The 24,593-nt window shown below is 43.0% G+C and overlaps 1 protein-coding gene across 1 annotated transcript in view; it reads left to right on the top strand.

The window, feature by feature from the left end:
- LOC140195831 (dynein light chain Tctex-type protein 2B-like) overlaps positions 1–24,587 on the top strand; it is a 67,307-nt gene extending 42,720 nt beyond the window's left edge. The window contains exons 4-5 of the mRNA XM_072254466.1: positions 15,323–15,386; positions 23,358–24,587. Of these exons, the coding sequence (XP_072110567.1) occupies positions 15,323–15,386; positions 23,358–23,405 (112 nt within the window). The 3' untranslated portion in view covers positions 23,406–24,587. The remainder of the gene's footprint in view (positions 1–15,322; positions 15,387–23,357) is intronic.
- Positions 24,588–24,593: the final 6 nt, after the last annotated feature.

The following is a 24,593-nucleotide window of genomic DNA, read 5'->3' as shown; positions in this document are numbered from 1 at the left end:
TCTCTTAAAAGACCCTATTGTATCTGCTTCCACCAGTATTGTTGGCAGCACATTGCACGCACTCACCACTGTCTGTGTGAAAAACTTGCCCCTGAAATCCCCCCTGTAATCCTTCCTATATCCACTTCCAATCACCTTTGAACTATGCCCCCTTATGTTAGCCATTTCAGCCCTGGGAAAAAGCCTCTAGCTAGCCATACAATCAATGCCTCTCATCATCTTATACACCTCTATCAGGTCACCTCTCATCCTCCATGATCCAAAGAGAAAAGGCCAAGTTCACTCAACCTATTCTTATAAGGTGTGCTCTCCGATCCAGGCAACATCCTTGTAAATCCACTCTGGACTCTTTCTATAATATCCACATCCTTTCTGTAGTGAGGTGACCAGAACTGAACACAGTATTCCAAGTGGGGTCTGACCAAGGTCTTATATGGATGTAACATTTCCTCACAGCTCTTGAAATCAATCCCATGGTTGATGAAGGCCATTGCACCATATGCCTTCTTTACAACACCGTCAAACTGTGCAGCAGCTTTTAGTGTCCTATGGACATGGACTCCAAGATCTCTCTGATCCTCCACACTGTCAAGAGTCTTACCATTCATATTATATTCTGACTTCAAATTTGACCTACCAAAACGAACCACTTCGGATTTATATGGTATAAACTCCATTTGCCACTTCTCAGCCTAGTTCTGCATCATATTGATTTCCCATTGTAACCTCTGACAACCCTCCAGACTATCCACAACACCCCCAACCATTGTGTCATCAGCAAACTTACTAACCTACATTCTCATCCAGGTCATTTATATAAATCACAAAGAAGATTGGTCCCGGAACAGATCCCTGTGGAACACTATTGGTCATCGACCTCTATGCAGAATGTGACCCATCTACAACCACCCTTTGCCTTTTGTGGGCAAGCCAATTTTGGGTCTACAAAGCAAGGTCTCCGTGTCTCCTCCAGATCCATAATTCCTTGAAAGTGGTATTACAGGAGATAGGGTCACAAAGAAAGCTTTTGGCACATTGGCCTTCATAAATGAAAGTATTGAGTACAGGAGTTGGGATGCTATGTTGAAGTTGTGTAAGACCTTGGTGAGGCCAGATTTACAGTATTGTATACAGTACTCATCACCCAGCTACAGGAAGGATATCAATAAGTTTGAAAGAGTGCAGAGAAAATTTACATTATATTGCTGGGACTTGAATAGGTTAAGACACTATTCACTGGCGTGTAGAAAATTGAGAGGAGATTTGATAGTTATCAAAATTATGAGGGTATCAGGGTAAATGCAAGCAGGCTTTTTCCACTGAGGTTGTGTGAGATGAGAATTACATGTCATGGGTTAAGGGTAAAAGGTGAAATATTTAAGAGAAACCTCTTCACTCAGAGGGTAGTGAGAGTGTGGAATGAGTGGGGTTCAATTGCAACATTGTGAATTATTACCCCACAACCATCAGGCTCCTGAAGTAGCGTGGATAACTGCAGTGATCACAACTCTGAACTTATACCACAACCTACAGACTCACTTTTAAGTACTCTAAAACCAATGGCCACCACAGCAGTGTAGTGGATAGCACAACGTTGTTACAGCTCAGAGCGCTCAGCAGTTCCGAGTTCAATTCCAGTGTTGTCTGTGTTCTCCCCGTGAACCGCAAGGGTTTCCTCCCACAGTCCAAAGACATGAGGTTAGTAGGTTCATTGTTCATTGTAAATTGTCCTGCGATTAGATGAGTGGGTTGCTGTGTGGAGTAGATAGGTGGGCTAGACGTGCCTGTTCTGTACTGTATCTCTAAATAAAAAATAATAAATTTCAAGTTATTACCATAGAACCATCAGGCTTCTGAAGTGTTGTGGATAATTTCACTCAGCTCAACTCTGAACCAATTCCACAACCAACAAACTCATTGTCAGGGACACGTTGGATGTTTGTCAGTGTTGCCTGTTTATGTATAATTTGTCATAAAATGCTATTGTATTTCCTTTTTCCTGTAAATGCCAGTCAAAAATGAATCTCAAGGTGGTATATGACATATACATACTTTGATAATAAATGTATTTATTTATTTAGTGCCACACAGCCCAATTATCCCCAGTACCCCGAGTAACCCCAACCTAATCACGAGACAGTTTACAATGACCAATTAACCTACCCGGTATGTTTTTGGACCGTGGGAGGAAGCCCACTCATCTCACAGGGAGGATGTAGAGTGGTGCTGGAATTGAACTCTGAACTGTAGAACACCCTGAGCTGTAATAACATTGTGCTAACTGTTACGCTACCGTGGCAACCATTTACTTTGACTTTGACTTGCACCGAACATAGAAAACCTACAGCACAATACGGGCCCTTCAGCCTACAATGCTGTGCCGAACACGTACTTACTTTAAAAATTACCTATGGTTACCTGCAGCTGCCTATTTTCCTGAGCTCCATGTACCTGTCCAGGAGTCTCTTAAAAGACTCTATTGTGTCTGCCTTCACCACCGTTGCCAGCAGCCCATTCCACGTACTCACCACTCCCTGCGTAGAAGACTTACCTCTGTACCAACTTCTAAGCACCTTAAAACTGTGCCCTCTCATGATAGCCATTTCAGCCCTGGGAAAAGCTTCTGACTATCCACACAATCAATGTCTCTCATCATCTTATACACCTCTATCAGGTCACCTCTCATCCCCTGTCGCTCCAAGGAGAAAAGGCCAAGTTCACTCAAGCTATTCTTGTAAGGCATGCTACCCAATCCAGGCAACATCCTTGTAAATCTCCTCTGCACCATTTCTGTAGTTTCCACATCCTTCCTGTAGTGAGGTTGAGCAGAACTTAGCACAGTACTCCAAGTGGGGTCTGACCAGGGTCCTATGTAGCTGTAACATTACCTCTCAGCTCTTAAACTCAATCCCACAATTGATGAAGGCCAATGCACCGTATGCCTTCTTAACCACAGAGTCAATCTGTGCAGCAGCTTTGAGTGTCCTATAGACTCGGACCCCAAGATCCCCCTGATCCTCCACACTGTAAAGAGTCTTACCATTAATGCTATATTCTGTCATCATATTTGACCTACCAAAATGAACCACCTCACACTTACCTGGGTTGAACTCCATCTGCCATTTCTCAGCCAAGTTTTGCATCCTATCAATGTCCCGCTGTAACGTCTGCCAGCCCTCCACGTGATCCACAACACCCCCAACCTTTGTGTCATCAGCAAATTTATTAACCCATCCCTCCACTTCCTCATCCAAGTCATTTATAAAAATCACGAAGAGTAAGGGTCCCAGAACAGATCCCTGAGGCACACCACTGGTGTCCGACCTCCATGCAGAATATGACCTGTCTACAACCACTCTTTGCCTTCTGTGGGCAAGCCGGTTCTGGATCCACAAAGCAATATTCCCTTGGATCCCATGCCTCCTTACTTTCTCAGTAAGACTTGCATGGGGTACCTTATCAAATGCCTTGCTGAAATCCACATACACTACATCTACTGCTCTACCTTCATCAATGTGTTTAGTCATATCCTCAAAAAATTCAATCAGGCTCGTAAGGCACGACCTGCCTTTGACCACGCTGACTATTCCTAATCATATTATACGTCTCCAAATGTTCATAAGTCCTGCCTCTCAGGATCTTTTCCATCATCTTACCAACCACTGAGGTAAGACTCACTGGTCTATAATTTCCTGGGCTATCTCTACTCCCTTTCTTGAATAAGGGAACAACATCCACAACCCTCCAATCCTCTGTCCCCATTGATAATCATTGCCAGAGGCTCAGCAATCTCCTCCCTCGCTTCCCACAGTAGCCTGGGGTACATCTCGTCTGGTCCCGGTGACTTATCTAACTTGATGCTTTCCAAAAGCTCCAGCACATCCTCTTTCTTAATATCTATATATATTCAAGCTTTTCAATCCAGTGTAAGTCAGCCTACAATCGCCAAGATCCTTTTCCAGAATGAATACTGAAGCAAAGTACAGGTTTCCCCCGCCATCCAAAGGTACAGCATTCCTATGAAATGGTTCGTAAGCCGGAATGTCGTAAAGCGGAGAAGCAATTACCATTTATTTATATGGGAAAATTTTGTGAGCACTCGCAGACCGAAAAATAACCTACCAAATCATGCCAAATAACACATTAAATCTAAAATAACAGTAACATATAGTAAAAGCAGGAATGATATGATAAATACACAGCCTATATAAAGTAGAAATACTTTTCCACAATCATTGAGCGGAAATCTCACGCAAGCACTCTCAGCAAAAACACAGCGCAAGCGCTCTCGGCAGAATCACTCTCTCTAGTAACTTTTAAGCTATGAAGCTGCCAAATCATACCAAATAACACGTAAAAATACACAGCCTATATAAAGTAGAAATAATGTATGTACGGTGTAGTATCACTTAACTGGAATCGGGAAGACAGGGCCGAGCACACTGATGATGGTGTGTTAGGCTGAGTTGTCGGAGGTTGGGGTGGTGCAGTGGTCCCCACTCTCCAGGCAGCGAACCGATACCGATCCGCAAAGCATGCAGGGGTACAGTGGTAGCCGGGAGGCACACAGCACATCTTTAAGAAAAAAACCAAAATAGGCAAGCTAATTAATTAGGTGCCGCCCGGCACATAAATGTCGGCCCAGATCAGAGGCGATTGCCGATTGCATCGCCTCTGATCTGGGCCGACAATTACGTGCCGGGCAGCACCTAATTAATTAGCATGTTTATTTCAGCTTTTTTTTAAAAGATTTGTTGTGTGCCTCCCGGCTACCGCTGCATTCTTCGCGGATCGGTACCTGTCCGCGGCCCGGGGGTTGGGGTGGTGGGACACTGGGGTGTCATCTCGTCGTCTGTTTTCATCAGGGCAGGCAGGTCATCTTCTTCTATGTCTGCCTGCCTTGATGTCGAAGGTTGAGGTTCGTCGTCTGCTGTGGCTGATGTGGAAGGCTTGAAAAACAACAGTATGCTTGACTGCTGAGCCTCACGCATTTTTCTATCATACAGTTCTTTGTAAGCACTCAAACCATCTTGCAAATATGCCCTAAACCAACGTACCCTTTCAAATTTAAAGTCGTACTTTATCATTGCAGCGAAAATCTCACGCAGTTGCTTCATGTTCAGTTCCTGGACAACTTCACTTTTCTGTTCGCTACTGCATTGGGTTTCGATTGTTATCCTTTCCTTCTAATTGCATCAGCTCTTCATCTATTAGTTCTTGGTCATGGGATGCCAAAACCTCTTCAACATCATTGTCGTCAACTTCCACAAGTGAAACTCACTATGTCCTTACTTCGTTCACCACGATCGAAGCACATAATTAAGTCTAGTTTTACGCTAAGTGTAACACCCTTACGAGCTCTTTTAGGCTTTTCCGATACCTTATAACTCATCTTGCTAACGGCTGCTCACGGGCACGTGTTTAAGCAATACCAGCAAGAATGCCGTTCTGAATCCGGGGGAGAACGGCTGCTCGGGACGCGCTGCTTTTTTCCTAACAGTTGAAACACCTTCTGTTAGCGAAAACAGGGAACTAAGGTAGGTCTTTCTTAACAGTGAGGTTTCGTAAAGCGAATGTTCGAAAAGCGGGGGACACCTGTATTCAAGTACCTCTGCTATCTCCTCTGGTTCCATACACACTGTCACATTTGATTGGTCCTATTCTCTTATGTCTTATTCTCTTGCTCTTCACATACTTGTAGAATGCCTTGGGGTTTTCCTTAATCCTGCTCGTCTAGGCCTTCTCATAGCCCCTTCTGGCTCTCCTAATTTAATTTTTAATCTCCTTTCTGCTAGCCTTATAATCTAATAGATCTCGATCATTACCTATTTTTTGAGCCTTTCGTAGGCTTTTCTTTTCTTCTTGACTAGATTTTCAATAGCCGTTGTACACCACGGTTCCTGTACCCTACCATCCTTTCCCTGTCTCATTGCAGAACGCCCCATTGCAAGTATCCCCTGAACATTTGCTACATTTCTGCCATACATTTCCCTGAGGACTTCTGTTCCCAATTTATGCTTCCAAGTTACTGCCTGATAACTTCATATTTCCCCTTACTCCAATTAAATGCTTTCCAAACTTGTCTGTTTCTATCCCTCTCCAATGTTATGTTAAAGGAGATAGAATTGTGATCACTATCTCCAAAATGCTCTCCCACTCTCAGACCTGACACCTGACCAGGTTCATTCCCCAATACCAGATTAAGTACAGCCTCTCCTCTTGCAGATTTATCTACATATTGACTTAGTCATTTTAAGAGAAGTTTGAATAGATGGGAGGGAAACAGAGGCCAAGGTCCAGGTGCAGGTTAATGGGTCTTGTTAGAGTAACAGTTCAGCATAGACTAGATGAGTTTAAGGGTCTGTTTCTGTGTTGTAGCATTCTATGATTGTGAGTCATCAAATTATATAGCAAGGAAACAGACACTTCAGCCCAGCTTGTCAATGCTAACTCAGTTGTTTCCTTGTGCTCGTCCCACCCATTTACAGCTGAAGTCAGAAGTTTACATACACCTTAGCCAAATACATTTAAACTCAGCTTTTCACTGAGGTTATGTACTTCAATTGTATCTATGTTTGGTCTGTATCCCTGTAAATCTTTCCTTATCCATGGGACTGTCTGTGGCAGAGTTCAGACACCCCCCTCCCCCCCCCCCCCCCCCCCGACCACTTCTCCTATCTTCTAAAGGTCTCACCTTTTCAGCCACTTCTGATAAGACAATTTCACACCTGGGGAATTTGACCTGCCTGCATTGTTAGCATACTCTTTTTATATGAGAGATTGGAGAGGAAGGGACAGTGAGCCAGTGATTTTCTGACCCACATACTCAGCCCCACTCTCACTTATCCCCGACACAATATTTGTGGAAAAGCATAAAACATAGGATGTTTATTATGACAACACTCACAGAGGAGAAAAAGGCACAACTGGTTCATTGTAGCACTTATGTTCCATACGAGCCTCTCCCAATTCTTCGCAATTCCCTTCATCTCATCCTAGTGAAGTTCAAGGGGTGACAATTTACAAAATCATGATAGCAAAGAGAAGGTAGATGGTCACAGTCTTTGACCCAGGGTTGTGAGCCTAAAACTAGAAGGCATACACTCAGTGACCATTTCATTAGGTACACCTGTATACCTGCTCATTAATGCAAGTATCTAATCAGCCAATCATGTGGTACCAACTCAATACATAAAAGTATGCAGGCATGGTCAAGAGGTTCATTTATTTTTCAGACCAAACAGCAGAATGGGGAAGGAACGATTGAATGATATTTGGTGCCAGATGGAGTGGTTTGAGTATCTCAGAAACTGCTGAACTCCTGGGATTTCATCATTCCTGCATAATAGTCTCTAGAGTTTACAGAGAATGGGGCAAAAAACAAAAAAAATCCAGTGAGTGAATTGGCAGTTCTATCGGGATTGTGAAGGATTGGGAGAGGCTCGTATAGAACATAAGTGCTACAATGAACCAGTTGTGCCTTTTTCTCCTCTGTGACTGTTGTCATAATAAGCAACCTACATTTTATGCTTTTCCACAAATACTGTGTGGGGGATAAGTGAGAGTGAGGCTGAGTATGTGGGTCAGAAAATCACAGGCTCACTGTCCCTTCTCCAATCTCTCATGAAAAAAGAGTATGCTAACAATGAGTTCTGATGAAGGGTCTCGGCCCGAAACGTCGACTGCACCTCTTCCTAGAGATGCTGCCTGGCCTACTGCATTCACCAGCAAGTTTTTTGTGTGTTGCTTCAAATTCCAGCATCTGCAGATTTCCTCGTGTATGCTAACAATGGAGGCAGGTCAGATTCCCCAGGTGTGAAGGTTGTCTCATCAGAAATGACTGAAAAGGTGAGATCTTTAGAAGCAACACACATCAAAGTTGCTGGTGAATGTTGGTGGAACACTAAAAACTCTAACCTCTAACGAGTGGCTGTCTACTCATTGTCTGCCTCTGATCATTTTTGAGATCAGAATCCAGATCAGTCCAGTTGTCCAAGATAGATCCTGTGAAATGCTGGCACCCAGGAACTTGAAACTGCTCACTCTTTCCACTTCTGATCCCTCAAAGAGAACTGATGTGTGTTCCCTTGACTTCCCCTTTCTGAAATCCACAATTAATTCCTCGGTTTTACTGACTTTGAGTGCAAGGTTGTTATTGCGACACTGCTTAATCAGCTGATCTATTACTCATCACCATCTGAAATTCTGCTAACAATAGTTGTCAACCTTCAGGCCATGCCACTAATATTTGTGCTAATATTATTTTGGGTTTGTATTGGATTAGATTATGAGGACATGCAGTCCTCTTTTATTGTCATTTAGTAATCCATGCATTAAGAAATGATATAATATTCCTCCGGTGCGATATCACAGAAACACAGGACAGACCAAGACTGAAAAACTGACAAAAACTACATAATTATAACATATAGTTACAACAGTGCAAGCAAACCATAATTGTATGTGCTGAATTGTAAATATATGCGCAATGTGTGACTATATGTACTGTGTCTTGCACTTTGGCCCCAGAGGAATGATGTTTATACACCAGTCGTTGAAAGTGGGCATGCAGGTACAGCAGGCGGTGAAAAAGGCGAATGGTATGCTGGCATTGGGAGCAAGAGGATTCGAGTACAGGAGCAGGGAGGTACTACTGCAGTTGTACAAGGCCTTGGTGAGACCACACCTGGAGTATTGTGTGCAGTTTTGGTCCCCTAAGCTGAGGAAAGACATTCTTGCCATAGAGGGAGTACAAAGAAGGTTCACCAGATTGATCCCTGGGATGGCAGGACTTTCATATGGTGAAAGTCTGGATGAACTAGGCTTATACTCGTTGGAATTTAGAAGATTGAGGGGGGATCTTATTGAAACATATAAAATCCTAAAGGGATTGGACAGGCTAGATGCAGGAAGATTGTTCCCGATGTTGGGGAAGTCCAGAACGAGGGGTCACAGTTTGAGGATAGAGGGGAAGCCTTTTAGGACTGAGATTAGGAAAAACTTCTTCACACAGAGAGTGGTGAATCTGTGGAATTCTCTGCCACAGGAAACAGTTGAGGCCAGTTCATTGGCTATTTTTAAGAGGGAGTTAGATATGGCCCTTGTGGCTAAAGGGATCAGGGGGTATGGAGGGAAGGCAGGTACAGGGTTCTGAGTTGGATGATCAGCCATGATCACACTGAATGGCGGTGCAGGCTCGAAGGGCCGAATGGCATACTCCCGCACCTATTTTCTATGTTTCTCTGTTTTGTTTAGCTGTATACATGTGTATGGTTGAATGACAACAAATTTGAATTTGCACTTGAACCTCTTCACTCAGAGGGTGGTATGAGGGTGAAGTGAGCTGCCAGTGGAAGTGGTGGATGCAGGTTCAATTCCAACAGTTAAGAGAAGCTCGGGTAGGTATGTGGATGGGAGGTGTGTGGAGGGCTATGGGACTAGGCAGAATAATAGTTTGGCACCGACTAGATGAGCCAAAGGGTCTGTTTCTGTGCTGTAGTGCTGTATGACGCTATGATATTTACCACAGTCTCCCATGCCAAATCAGCCTCTGGAGATCATGGTCATGTACTGGGAACAAAGCTCCTGGTCTAATGAGCAGCAGTGGTCCCTGCTCTCTGTGTGTTCTGAAGCCTGAACTACCTAAAGCAGGCACCGCAGCGCACTGGAGAAAAACTCTGTCTGCAAAATCTGAAACACGAGATTCTGCAGATGCTGGAAATCCATTGTAACACACACAAAATGCTGGAAGAACTCAACAGATCAGTCTCACTCAGCATCAATGGAGAGGAATAAAGAGTCTTCATTTCAGGCTGAGACCTTTCATCAGGACAGTTACTGCAAATTGCTCCCAAGTTTGCTGGAGTCCTGATTATAGACAGATTCCTGAACTAGGTACTCTCTTCCATGCTCTGTCAAGGAGATTACCAGGTGAACAGGAAAAGATTTATAGTTTCCTTGAAGGTGGTTCTTGAACCAACTTTAAAAGTTCAAAGTAAATTTATGATCATAGTAAATATCTTATTACAGTTAATTAGGACATATTGGAACCATACGCTTTGGCCCAATTAAGTGGCTGCCCCAATTATCTGAAGGGGAGCGAACGTCGACTCAGACCATGAGAGGCCTGCGTCGGGCATTTTCATGCTTTACAAGGTGCAGGTTGGAAGTCTGTGTGGGGCACCACTGCTCGCACAGACACTAGAGCAATGTGTGGTTAAGTGCCTTGCTCAAGGACACAAACACGTTGCCACAGTTGAGGCTCGAACTAGCGACTTTCAGATCACTAGACGAATGCCTTAACCACTTGGCCACGTGCCCAACACCAATTATCTGAAGTTTCATGAAAATAGTTAAAAAGGTATATAAAAGACAAATTACTGTTTAACTGAATATCAAATTATGTATTTAAATGAAATACAGAACAAATTAAAACACTACCAATCGTAGTACAGTAGTATAAACTGCATTAGTTAGTATGGTTACCAACAAAGGAATTCATTGACTGTACGCTTGATTGGTAAACTATCCATTCTTAGCTGCTTAAAGCATCAAGCTTCCTGCCTGTGGCCGTCGAACTTTGCAGCTCCTTCCATGGAGGGTCAGACACCCTGAGCCAATAGGCTGGTCCTGGACTTATTTCCATCTGGCATAGTTTGCATTTTGTTGTTTGATTGTTTGTGGTTTTTGTATTGCTATATTTATGCTCTATTCTTGGTTGGTGCAGCTGTAAAGAAACCCAATTTCCCTCGGGATCAATAAAGTATATCTATCTATCTATCTATCTATCAAAGTTTAACACTTTTCCCAATAACCAACAATTTATTTTTATCAGTTCCTGACATATTTGAGCAACACACCGCAGTTATATGCTCATTGCTTTCTTTGAACCTGATAGTTCTACGTTTTTGAAGCAAAGAGAACTGTCTGACGTGGCACAAAAGAAGGCCTATTATAGATATCATTGTAGATATCATCTGCACAAAATGTTTGAAGCAAGTCAGGAAGTTTTGTATATTTCCGTGTTACTGCTTCTTTCTCATGGTGTGCTGTCTTGAATTTAATGTGGTAGGTACATTTCCATTGAGACACCCAACCATCTGTTGCTTTAAACTCTTTATGGCCCAGCTTCTCAGTCTGCTCCTCTGACTTGTTTTTTAACATTGGTCCACGGACACATACTTCATGCTGTTACAATGGAAAAGCATTGATTGATGGCCTTCTTCAACATCTGGACCCTTACCTTTAACACTTTTGTTTTTGGGATGTTCCTTGTGTAATGTCCGTTCTTCTCACAGTTTATCCTGCTGATGTGTCAAGTGTGAAATAGTAGATTTCATCACTCCAGTTATCTCTGCCAGCTGACGACGAGGACTGTTAGGTGGATGGCTTTTAATTTGGTCCAATGGGGTAATATTTTTGGCTGGTGTCAAATCTTTTCATGGCAAGAGTCTCAAAAAATTTTAAAGTAAAAAAAAACCCCAAAATATCAAAAATCACTGCTTTTTGAATCAGTCTCTGTCGATCCAAATGAATAACTTCACACAAGCACATGCAACTGACACAACTGCTCGCTCTAAGTGCAGTGTAATGACTAACAGCCACAAAAGTGCACATGACTGACTGCCTCCTATCCTAATTAAGCGGCATAGTGTCCCAACTAAACAAAGGGAATCCAGGCTATTTTCTCAATTTGTTTTTGTTCCTTAAGAGTTGTTCCAAATAAGCAGCTGTCCCAATTAACCCATGGTCCAATTAACTGTAATCCACTGTACTACCTTGAGAGACTTGTGGGCATGCACAGTAAAACTGAGAAATTTCAAAGAAATAATGAAAAGCTCCATACAAACACTGACAAACAGCCACTGTACAAAAGAAGACAAACTGTAAATAATAATAAAAATAAAAAACAAGTAATTAAATAATACTGAGAACATGAGTTGCCGAGTCAGAAAGTGAGCCAGTAGGCTGTGGAATCAGTTCAGTGTTGAGGTGAGTGAAGTTATCCAGACCAGTACAGGACCCTAATGGTCGGAGGGTAGTAACTGTTTCCGAACCTGGAGGTGTGGGACTGAAGCTTCAGTGGTGCCTCAACCTGCAGACTCGTCTTCAATTCATGTTCTCAGCCTCATCTTAACTTGCACAATTTGTCATTTTTGCATTTTTTTTGCCAGTATTTGTTTATGTAAAGTTTTTCATAAATTCTGTTGTATTTCTTTATTTTCTTGTAAAGGCCTGCAAGAAATGAATCTCAGTGGTGACATATACTTTGATAATAAATCTACCTTGACTTTGAACCAACTTGCAAAACCCACGTTGCTAGGATTTAGCAACACTATGCACTTCATCACTTTGTGCTACAATAGACCAATTTTTGTTAAAATTGGGTATAGTTTGTTTTTCTTGTGAATGTTGCTTATTTTAATTTTTATTCAGTTTTAGAGATACAGCACATAACAGGCCATACGGGTCCAACAACCCCATGGTGCCCAATTTCACACATATGACCAATTAACCTACTAATCCATACATCTTTGGACAGTGGGAGGGAACTGGAGCACTTGGATGAAACCCACGCGATCATGGGAAGAACATACAAACTCCTTATCAACATGATAGGATTGGAACCCCGATCTTATAGCTGGCTCTGTAAAGCGAAGCTTAACTGCTGCCCTACGGTGCCGGCCTATCTGATGCTATACGTATAAGGACAGACGAGCCGGGATTGTGGAGGGTAAGTGTGACACTGGAGCTGGAGCTGAAGTGTGACACTGTACAATTTGAATGAGGGCCAACATCGACTCCTGCCAATGCAACCACAGCACTGACTAGGAAGAAAGATCCAGCTTGCTGGATGAAGGCAGATTCCCTCCCACAGCCACAGCTCTGTATAAACCCTTCGTGAATCTTGCGACTAGAAGAATTGCAAGCGTCAAACATTTCAGGTTTATCAAGTTTAGAAAGTAGGGTTTGAAGAAGTTTAAGCTTCTGAACAGTTAATTTAAAGCAAAGTGGTGCACAAACGTCTCTTAAAAGTCCCTAATGTATCTGCGTCTACCACCACCCCAGGCAGCACATTCTAGACACCCACCATTCTCTGTGTAAAAAAAAATCTTGCCCCTCAAGTCTCCTTTGAATTTACCCCCTCAAGTTCTACAAACCCTTGCAACTGTTCTTCCAACAAGCAGAGAAGTTGTTGGCTATCACACAGTCCCAACACTGACCGCTTTGTTCTTGAACCAGCCGGCACAACCCTACTCACTACAGTATGAAAGGTCAGTTTTATTTGTTACATGAACATCAAAACAATGAAATGTGTCAAATCAACTATGACTGTTTTGATCACTTGGCACTAACACGGACTTGGTTGCTTTTTTCCTTCTGATTGTTCTCATATAAGTTTGTATAATTCACATATAAATTTATTTTGCTTGTGATGCTGTGTGTCTGTGATGCTGCTGCAGGGTTTTCATTACACCTATGGTATGTGTAACCTGTAACAAGAGGTTGGATAAACTTAGGTTGTTTTCTCTGGCGTGGTGAAGGCTGAGGGGAGATCTGATAGAGGTTTATAAGGATATGAGTCAACAGACAGTATCTTTTTCCCAGGGTTGTAATGTCTAATAGCAGAGGGTATGCTTCTAAGGTGAGGGGGTGATTTCAAAGGAGATGTGAGGGGCAAATTTTTTTACACATAGTGGTGTGTGCCTGGAATACGCTGCCTAGGGTGGTGGTAGAGGCAGATACATTCAGGATTTTTAAGAGACGTTTAGATTTTCACAAGAATGTGAGGAAAATGGTGGGATATGAACATTATGTAGGCAGAAGGGATTAGTTTAGTTGGCCATTTGATTACTATTTTAATTGGCTCAGCACGACATCGTTTGCTAAAGGGCCTGTTCCTGTGCTGTACTGTTGTCTGTTTCATGTTCTGTGTCATACACGTGCACGTGCGGATGACAATAACTTTGACTTTGATAGTGAAGCTCTCCCCAACTTCTGGGAATCTCTGGCCCGTGAACTGCAGGGTAATCTTCGCGATGGTATTGAGAACCGTGAGAAAGTGCATTGGAAGCACACAGAAGCCTCTTGTCAGAGGCAGACCAGTCAAACCACCCACCTACTCATCCTTTGGCCACTAGCTACCTCATCGATGGAAGAGCTGTGGTTACCACATTGGCACCCACCGCACAATACTTCATTATTCAGTAGGTCAGTTAGGCTACCTTTCACTCGGAGTTTGAGGAGGTATGCTGTGTCACCAAAGACAAGCAAATTTCTACAGATGTACCGTGGGGACCATTCTAACAGGTTGCATCGCTGTCTGGCACAGAGAGCCCACTGCGCAGGATCAGAAAAAGCCGCAGAGGGTTGTAAACTCAGCCAGCTCCGTCTGGACACCAGTCTCCCCAGCATCCAGGACTTACCCTCTTCTCATTACTAGCATCAAGGCAAGGTACGGGAGCCTGAAGACACACACTCAGTGTTTTAGGAACAGCTTCTTCTCCTCCGCCATCAGATTTATGAACAGCTGATGAACCCATGAAAGCTATCTCACTTTTTCTATTTAGCAACAAATGTCAGTGAGAATTAACTTGATGTCACCGGTGGGAAGCGCAGTCATCCTCTATCCCGAGGGAGTGCGTAAGGCATTCTTGCTTCTGAAACAGATGGTTCCTGTTTTCAGTTCCCATTCTACAGATGCAAGCAGAAAAATCCCAGGCTGATACTCCAAAGTAGTACTGAGGGAGTGCTACTCAGGGAACATCTTTAGATGCTGTGCTAAATCACAACGTACGCAGAATGGTGGTACGGTAGCCTAGCAATTGGCGTGATGCTAATATAGCGTCAGGAACCCGTGTTCATTCACGCTGCTGTCTGTAAGGAGTTTGTACGTTTTCCAGTGAACGTGTGAGTTTCCTCCGGGTGCTTCAGTTTCCTCTCCTATTACAGAGACATTCTGTACATGTTAATGAGTTAATTGGTTTCCTGGGTGTAATAGAGTGGTGTGAGCTTGTTGGGCAAGAAAGTCCTGTTACCATGATGAATATGAAAGGCAGTGAAAACTACTTAGAAGAAAAACTCGGTGGTCACTCTGTATCCCACACCATTATTTCTCAAATAGCATCTACTTAAATAAAAAAGTGGGCCATGTGGGTTCTTGCTGTGAACAAAATGGCTGCCGTGTTTCTGACATCACAATAGTGGCTATAATGTATTTTTGGTATTTCTGAAAGGAACACGAGGCACTTTAGAAAATGAAATATATGATTACTTCTTCAAGCATTACTCATTATAAAAATGATCTGTTATGTTCCTTCAGGATGGCTGCGCGTTGCTTCTGGGATGCTGACACAGATAACTTTGCACAGGCAGTGTTCATGAATGTAAGTGAAACAATCAGGTTTATTATCACAGACATATGTTGTGAAACTTACTGTTTTGTGGCAGCGGTACATAAACTTTTCTATAAATAACAATAAGGTAGTTAAGCCCGTTAACCCCTACTGAGGCATAGGCTGCCAAAAGCAGAGGCCAGAGTCCTCTGTCCTGGGCTGGTTTTTCAAGTTGTCCCCAGGTGTAGCTCATCTTCGAAAATCCTCTCTCTCCCAAAGATGTGGTCTTCAGAGATTCTGTCGCTGTTTCTGTAGCTCTGGGTTTACACCGATGGGGCTGCTCGCCGCATACCCAGCCCTCCTCCTTTCGCAGCAGGCCTGAACCGTCCAAGGGGCATTTCAATTACAATAAGAATATATCAAAAATTACGTAAGTAATACAAAAGAGAGCAAGATAAAGAGTAGTATTCGTGGGCTTGTGGATCGCTCAGAAATCGGATGGCAGAGGGGAAGAAGCTGTTCCTGAAATGTTGAGTGTAGGTCTTCAGGCTCCCATACCTCCTCTGTTATGGTAGTAATAAGAAGAGGGCATGTCCTGGGTGGTCATGATCCGTCGTGACGGCTGCTGCCTTCCTGAAGCATTGCCTTTTGAAGATGTCCTCAATGGTAGAGAAGGTTGTGCCCATGATGGAGGGGGCTGCATCCTTTTCTGATCCTGTGCATTGGAGTCCCCACACCAGACAGTCATGCAATCAGTCAGAGTGCTCTCCACAGTCCACCTGTAGAAATTTGCAACTGTCTTTGTTAATGTAGCAAATACATTGTAGCACACACAAAATACTGGAGGAGGGAGCTCTGTAGGTCAGGAAAGGAATGAACAGTTGATGTTGGGACAAGACCCTTCAGCAGTCCTCAGAAATTTGGAGAATCCAGACTCTCATATCTTTTGGACTGTTAGTACCTCAACACTATTTTAATACACTTTTTAAAGATGTGACATATGTTCCAATTTTTTTTTTATTAACTACATATTGAGGGCAGCATGGTAGTGTATCAGTTAGCGTAATGATTTACAGTGCCAGGAAACCCGGTTTAATTCCCACTTCTTTCTCTAAGGAGTTTGTATGTTTTCCCTTTGACCATGTTGGTTTCTTCTGGGTGTTCTGGTTTCCTCCCACATTAGTAACATGGGCATGCTATGTTGGCACTGGAAACATGGTGGCATTTGCTGGCTGCCCCAGCACATCCTTGGACTGTGTTGGTTGTTGATGGAAACAATGCATTTTACTGTCAGTGTTTAAATATTTGAATGTACATGTGATAAATAACCCCAATCTTTCTTTATCTATCTTTCCTAGTGAGCCAGGGTATGGGGGTTCACAAAGAGTGAATTTTCAGAATATCTCTATATGTGGCCATTATCATGGCTTTGTGTGGCTGTTTGTACTGGGCCAATTGGCTGCCACATACCCTAAATTACAGTAGTGACTCCTTCATTAACTGCAATGTATATTGTCAACTCTAGAAGTCATGAAAGACTCTGAAGGATGGCAAGTCATTTTTCTGTGTTAATGTAAACAGTTCCAGTGCCTTACCACAGGAATGGAAGATAATGATTCCGGGAAGGTTAAGGCAGTTGGTATTTTTATTGGATCTTGTTTGACTGTGTAATGAAGGTATTTTAAAATTTGTTCCTTATTCTTTTCTGATTCAGCAGTAATCAAATGATTCACTGTACACACATTAAAGGTTATAAAATGTACTTTATTAGAATTAAATAAAGAATAAAGAAAGTACTTTATTATAATTATATAAAGATGGTTGGAACAGCCATTGTTGGAGTGGAGCAGTGTTAGAGTGGTCTGACATTGACTCAATAGGTTTGAGTGAGAACAGGCTTGGGCAAGTACAGACTCAGGCTCTTAGTAAATTCCTAGTATGTTTTTTTTCCGGTTAGCACATAGCTACTGTTGAGAATGGGTCCAGGGTTAGTGGTATGTACCTTGTGTGAGATGTGGAAACTTTGGGAAACCTCCAATCTTCCTGATAACTACATCTGCATGAAGTACACCGAGCTGCTGTTCCTGAGAAACTGTGTTAAGGAACTGGAGCTGCAGGTCAATGACGTTCGGCTCATAGGAGCTACAGGGAGGTAGTCACCCCTAAGCTGCAGGAGGCAGGTACCTGGGTGACTGTTGGGACAGGGAAATCGGATAGGCAGCCAGTGCAGAGTACTCCCGTGGCATTCCCCTCATTACTAAGTATATTGCTTTGGATACTGTTGGGGGGAGGGGATGACCTAGCAGAGGAAAGCAACAGTGAGCAGCCTCTGGCACTGAGTCAGGCTCTGTGGCTCAGAAGGGAAGGGGGGAGAAGAGGAGAGGGGTAGTGATAGGGGATTCCATAGTTATGGGAGTAGATGGCACATATTAGTACCAATATAGGAAATGGGAAGAGGTCCTGAAGAGAGAATATAAGAGGTTAGGGAGAAAGCTGAAAAGCAGGACCTTCAAGGTAGTAATCTCTGGATTACTTCCTGTGCCATGTGCCAGTGAAGGTAAGTATAGGCAGCTAGTGCATATCTCAGTGGTCGTTCTTCTCAATAATAAGTATACTATTTTGGAGACCGTTTGGGGGGGGGAGCGGGGAACCTACCAGAAGAAGCTGTAGCGAGCAGGTCTGTGGTACCAAGTCTGGATCTGTGATACAGAAGGGAAAGGGGTGAGGAGGTGAGCTGTGGTGATTGGGGATGCATTGGTTAGGGAAACAGAAGGGAGGTTCTGTAGACGAGAACGAGTTTCCCGGATGGTTTGTTGTTAGGGTCAGGGATATCTCAGATCTAGTCCTCAACATTTCTTAAATGGCTGTGGTTGACATGATAAGGATGGGTGACAAGGTCCTGCAAAATGAACTCAGGCAGTTAGATGCTAAGTTAAAGGACAGGACAGGTTGTGATCTCAGGATTCCTACTTGTGCCACTTGCCAGTGAGGCCAGAAATAAGAAAATCATACAGTTTAACACGTGGCTAAGGAGATGGTGCAGGAGAGAGGGCTTTAGATTTTTGGATCACTGTGCTCTCTTGCAGGAAAGGTGGGACCTGTACAGAAGAGACAGTTTGAGTGTTAACTGGAGGAGGTTTAATATCCCAGCAGAAAAGTTTGCTAGAGCTGCACAGTGGGGGAGGGGAGGAGGTTTAAAATAGAGTTGCAGGGGGATGGGAACCGGAACAAACAGTGGAATGGTTGTGGAGAAAGATGTTGTGAAGCTTACATATAGGGTCCAGAATCAAAAGGTTGAGCATGGGGGGACTAATGTTCTGAGCTGCATATTGTTCAATGCAAGGAGTATTGTAGGAAAGGCAGATGAGCTTACAGCATGGAACAGCACGTGGAATTATGACATTGTAGCCATTAGTGATGGTTACAGGAGGGACAGGACTGGCAGCTCAGTGTCCCGGATGTTTTGGATGTGTTAGAGCAGGAGGGATTAAAGCAGGAGGGGTGGCATTACTAGTCAGGGAAAATGTAATTTCAGTGTTCCATAAGGACAGACTGGAGAACTTGCCTGGTGAGGCGTTATGGAGAAAAGTGAGTAATAAGAAAGGTATGGCCAGGTTAATGGGATTATATTATAGACCACTCAACAGTAGAGGAACAAATTTGTAGAGTAACCACAGACTGTTGCAAGAAACAAAAGACTGAGATTCTAAATTTGAGAGGCCAGTTCTGATGGTATCAGAAAGGATCTAGCAAGTGTGGATTGAGACAGACTGTTTTCTGGCAAAAGTGTACTTGGTAAGTGGAAGGTCTTCAAAAGTGAAATTTTGAGATTACGGAGTTTGCATGTTTCTGTCAGAATAAAAGGCAAAGATAACAGGTTTATGGATTAATTTTCGAGAGATATTGAGGCCCTGGTTAAGAAAAAGAAAGAGGTGCATAGGCTGGAACAAATGAGGTAGTTGAGGAGTATAAGAAATGCAAAAGAATGCTGCCTGAGGCAAATCAGGGTGGATAAATCCCCAGTGACTGACAAGGTGTTCCCTTGGACCCTACAGGAAGCAAGTGCGGAAACCGCCGGGGCCCTATTTAAAGCATCCGTAGCTACAGGTGAAGTGCTGGAGGATTGGAGGATAGCTAATTTTCCATTGTTTAAGAAAGTCTCTATCAATAAAGCAGGAAATTATAGGCTGGTGAGCCTGACATCAGTAGTGTGAAAGTTATTGGTTGAATGGTATTCTAAGGGACCGGATATATGAATATTTGGATAGATATGGACTGATTATAGATAGTCAGCATGGCTTCATGCGTGGTAGGTCGTATCTAACCAATCTTATAGAGTTTTTTGAAGAAATTACCAGGAAATTGGATGAAGGCAAGGCAGTGGATGTTGTCTGCTTTTAGAAAAGTCTTTGACAAGATCCCACTTGGAAGGTTGGTCAAAATGGTTCAGTCGCTCAGCATTTAAGATGAGGTAGTAAACTGGATTAGACATTAGCTTTGTGAGTGAAGCCAGAGAGTGGTAGTAGATGATTGCCTCTCTGACTGGAGGCCTGTGACTAGTGGTGTGCCACAGGATTCGATGCTGGGTCCTTTCCTGTTCATTAATGGTCTGATGATAATGTGGTTAACTGGATCAGCAGATTTGCAGGTGACAACAAGATTGGAGATGTAGTGGAAAGAGAGGAAGGCTATCATGACTTACAGTGGGCACTGCATTAACTAGAAAAAATGGGCTGACAAATGGCAGATGGAATTTAATGCAGACAAGTGAGAGGATTTGCACTTTGGGAGGATCAACCAGGGTAAATCTTACAGGGTGAGCAGTAGGGCACTGAGGAGTGTGGTAGAACAACAGGATTCGGGAATACAGGTACGTAATTCAATGAAAGTGCCATCACAGGTAGGCAGAGTTGTAAAGAAAGCTTTTGGTACATTGGCCTTCATAAATCAATTTATTAAGTACAGGAGTTGGGATGTTAATATGTTGAAGTTGTATAAGATGCTGGTGAAGCCTAATTTGGAGTATTGTGTGCAGTTTTGGTCACCTACTTACAGAAAAGATGTAAGTAACATTGAAAGAGTGCAGAGATAATTTACAAGGATGTTGCTGGTACTTGAGGACCTGAGTTATAGGGAAAGGTTGAATAGGTTAGGATTTTATTCCCTAGAACATAGAAGACTGAGGGGAGAACTGTAGAATTAGAGGTCATGGGTTAAGGGTGAAAGGTGAAATGCTTAAGGGGAACATCTTCACACAGAGGGTGATGAGAGTGTGGAATGAGCTGCCAGTGCAAGTGTTAGATGCAGGTTTAATTTCAGCATTTCAAACATTTGGATAGGTATATAAGGATGGGAGGGGTAGGGAGGGGTATGAAGGGAGGGCTGTGGTCACATTGATAGAACTAGGCAGATTAATTGGGCCTCTTTCTGTGCTGTTGTGTTCTATGACTATGACTCTGTAATAGGAAGAAATAAACAAAATAACATTTTTCATCCACTTAAAAAACTGATCTGTACATTGCTGGAGGGAACCACAGATGTTCCACAACATTTCATGTAGCCTTCTACCTCTGCCCTAGCACTGGTTACGTCCCAGTTCTGAGGGAAGATACCAATTTGCTCCAAGGAGGTGTGCTCCAAACTATTTCTCCTCTTGCTTTCCCATGGGACATAACCAGGAGCTATCTGCACCTGCAGAATCATCTTTCCCTCCTTAAATAAACATATTTTTCACCATCATCTCAGGTTCAAGTTTCTCTTATTTAGAGATACATTGCCAAACAGGCCCTTCTGACCTAAAGAGCCACGCCACCCACCCACTTAACCTGAGCCCAATCACAGGACAATTTGCAATGACCAATTAACCTACCAACTGGCACATCCGCTCATGGGAACAACATACAAGCTTCTTACAGAGGACATCAACCCTGCATGAATAACACCAAATGAAGCAAAGTTCCTCTAGATCAAGGTACACAACACAGTACATATAACTCACACACAACCCATTAAAGTAATATTAGCTAATATTATCTTTTCTCAAGGCTGTAGACTGGTACTCAAACTATGTTCTCAAAATGTGTCTATGGATTTTCACAAAACATTCCCACATCCCAGACTAACACCACTTTGCAATTGGATCCTTCCCAGACTAACACCACTTTGCAATTGGATCCTTGACTTCCTAACTGGAAGACTGCAATCTGTGCGGATTGGTGGTAACATCTCCTCCTCGCTGACGATCAACACTGGTACACTGCGGGTGTGTGGTTAGCCCACTGCTCTACTCTCTCTCTACCCATGACTGTGTGGCTAGGCATAGCTCAAATACCATCTATAAATTTGGTGATGATACAATAATTGTTGGTAGAATCTCAGATGGTGACAAGAGGGCATATGGGAGTGAGATATGCCAACTAGTAGGGTGGTGTCGCAGCAACAACTTGGCACTCAACATAAGTAAGATGGAAGAGCTGATTGTGGACTTCAGGAAGGGTAAGATGAAGGAACACATACCAAACTCTCAGAGAGGGATCAGAAGTGGAGAGAGTGAGCAGTTTCAGGTTCCTGGGTGTCTGAGGACCTAACCTGTCCCAACACATCGATGCAGTTATAAAGAAGACAAGACAGTGACTATACTTCATTAGGAGTTTGAAGATAAGTGATATGTGAACAAAAACACTCAAAAACATCTATAGATGTACCACGGAGAGCATTCTGACAGGCTGCATCACTGTCTGGTATGTGGGGGCTACTGCTGCAGAGAGTTGTAAACTTAGTCGGCTCCATCTTGGATACTAGCCCTCAAAGTAGCCAGGACATCTCCAAGGAGCGGTGTCTCAGAAAGGCAGCGTCCATTATTAAGGACCTCCAGCCCCCAGGGCATGCCGTTTTCTCACTGTTACCATCAGGTAGGAGGTACAGAAGCCTGAAGGCACACACTCAGTGATTGAGGAACAGCTTCTTCCCCTCTGCCATCCGATTCCTAAATGGACTTTGAACTCTTGAACCCTACCTCACTTTTTAAGTATATATTATTTCTGTTTTTTGCATGATTTTTTATCTATTCAATATACGTATTCTGTAATTGATTGATTTATTTATTTATTTATTTATTATTATTTTATTTATTCTACATTATGTATTGCATTGAACTGCTGCTGCTAAGTTAACAAATTTCACAACACATGCTGGTGATAATAAACCTGATTCTGATTCTGACAAACTCAAGAGAATCTGCAGATGCTGGAAATCCAGACCCGCACACTCAAGATGCTGGAAGAACTCTGCAGGTCAGGCAGCATGTATGGAAATAAGTAGTTGATATTTTGGGCTGAATTCCTTCATTAGTTCTGGGAAGGAAGGGGGAAGATGCCAGAATAAGAAGGTTGGGAGGAGGGGAAGGATTACCAGCTGGAAAGTGGTAGGTGAAGCCGGGTGGATGGGGGAGGAGGGAACGAAGTGAGGAGCTGGGAGCTGTCAGCTGTCTTACAAACTTCCATTTTGTGTTACACATTTTAGTGCACACCAAGGAGGGATGGAATTTAACTCTTTTCTTACAGATAAACTCCATGCCATCATCATCAGTATGTGGTGTGTTGTACAACGTAGCGATCATGGTCTTTGACTATGATTGTTCTTGGCAAATTTTTCTTCAGAAGTGCTTTGCCGTTGCCTTCTGGACAGTGTCCTTACAAGACGGGTGACCCCAGCCATTATCAATACTCTTCAGAGGTTGTCTGCCTGGTGTCAGTGGTCGCATAATCCTGATCGGGGTTAGTTATAATAATAGTCATAGTCATACTTTATTGATCCGGGGGGAATTGGTTTAGGGGGTAGTGTTGGCTAAGCAGGTGCTACACCTTGCCCAAGGGTGACCTGCAGGCTAGCGGAGAGCAGGAGTACCTTACACCTCCTTTGTAGAGACATATCTCCTCCCCGCCACCCTCATGTAGTATGATGGATAATGTACTGAATGTGTAACGTGCCGTATCACTAATATTCTATTATCTCTGCTTTCAGGACAGCCTGTTTTGTGTTGCTGCTGCCTTTGGCTGCTACCACTACTAGGAAACCAAGGACATAATCAGAGCTGGTGCAAACCTTTCTGCATGAAAATATTATGTTTATACATCTGTAAAATAGTGTACCATAAATAAAGGAATATAGAGTGACTGTGTTCAGAGGAGTGCTCCTGGAGATGTTGGGTTCGATTGTAGTGGAATCAGACCGATCTCTGAATCATAATATAGAAGAGAGAAAAAATAAATAAATCAATTATAGTATACGTACATTGAATAGATTAAAAATCGTGCAAAAAACAGAACTGAGGTAGTGTTCAAGGGCTCAATGTCCATTCAGGAATCAGATGGCGGAGGAAGAAGCTGCCGCCTTGTAGCACTCACATCGACAGTGATGAAATGCTTTGACAGATTGATTATGACACACTCAGCAATTCAGGAACAGCTTCTTCCCCGCTACCATCTGATTCCTAAATGGACTTTGAAGCTTTGGACACTACCTCACTTTTTTTAATATACAGTATTTCTGTTTTTGCACATTTTTAAATAATCTATTCAATATATGTAATTGATTTACTTGTTTATTTATCATTTTTTTTATTTATTATTATTTTTTCCCTCTCTGCTAGATTATGTATTGCATTGAACTGCTACTGCTAAGTTAACAAATTTCACGTCAAAAGCCGGTGATAATAAACCTGATTCCGATTCCTGAATTGCTGAGTGTGTGCCTTCAGGCTTCTGTACCTCCTACCTGATGGTAACAGTGAGAAAAGGGCATGCCCTGGGGGCTGGAGGTCCTTCATAATGGACGCTGCCTTTCTGAGACACCGCGCCCTGAAGATGTCCTGGGTACTTTGTAGGCTAGTACTCAAGGTGGAGCTGACTAAGTTTACAACCCTCTGCAGCTTCTTTCAGTCCTGTGCAGTAGCCCCTCCCCAAACCAGACAGTGATGCAGCCTGTCAGAATGCTCTCCACAGTACAACTATAAAAATTTTTGAGTGTATTTGTTGGTAAATGAAACTTCTTCAAACTCTTAATAAAGTATAGTCGCTGTCTTGCCTTCTTTATAACTGTACTAATATATTGGGACCAGGTTAGACCCTCAGAGGTCTTGACAGCCAGGAACTTGAAGCTGCTCACTCTCTCCACTTCTGATCCCTCTGTGAGGATTGGTATGAGTTCCTTTTTCTTACCCTTCCTGAAGTCTACTATCAGGTTTATTATCACTGAAGC

Source organism: Mobula birostris, chromosome 4, assembly GCF_030028105.1.
Source record: "Mobula birostris isolate sMobBir1 chromosome 4, sMobBir1.hap1, whole genome shotgun sequence".
In the NCBI taxonomy this organism is placed as follows: Eukaryota; Metazoa; Chordata; class Chondrichthyes; order Myliobatiformes; family Myliobatidae; genus Mobula; species Mobula birostris.
The sequence above is the reverse complement of the archived record's forward strand: the minus strand, read 5'-3'. Positions and strand labels throughout refer to the sequence as shown.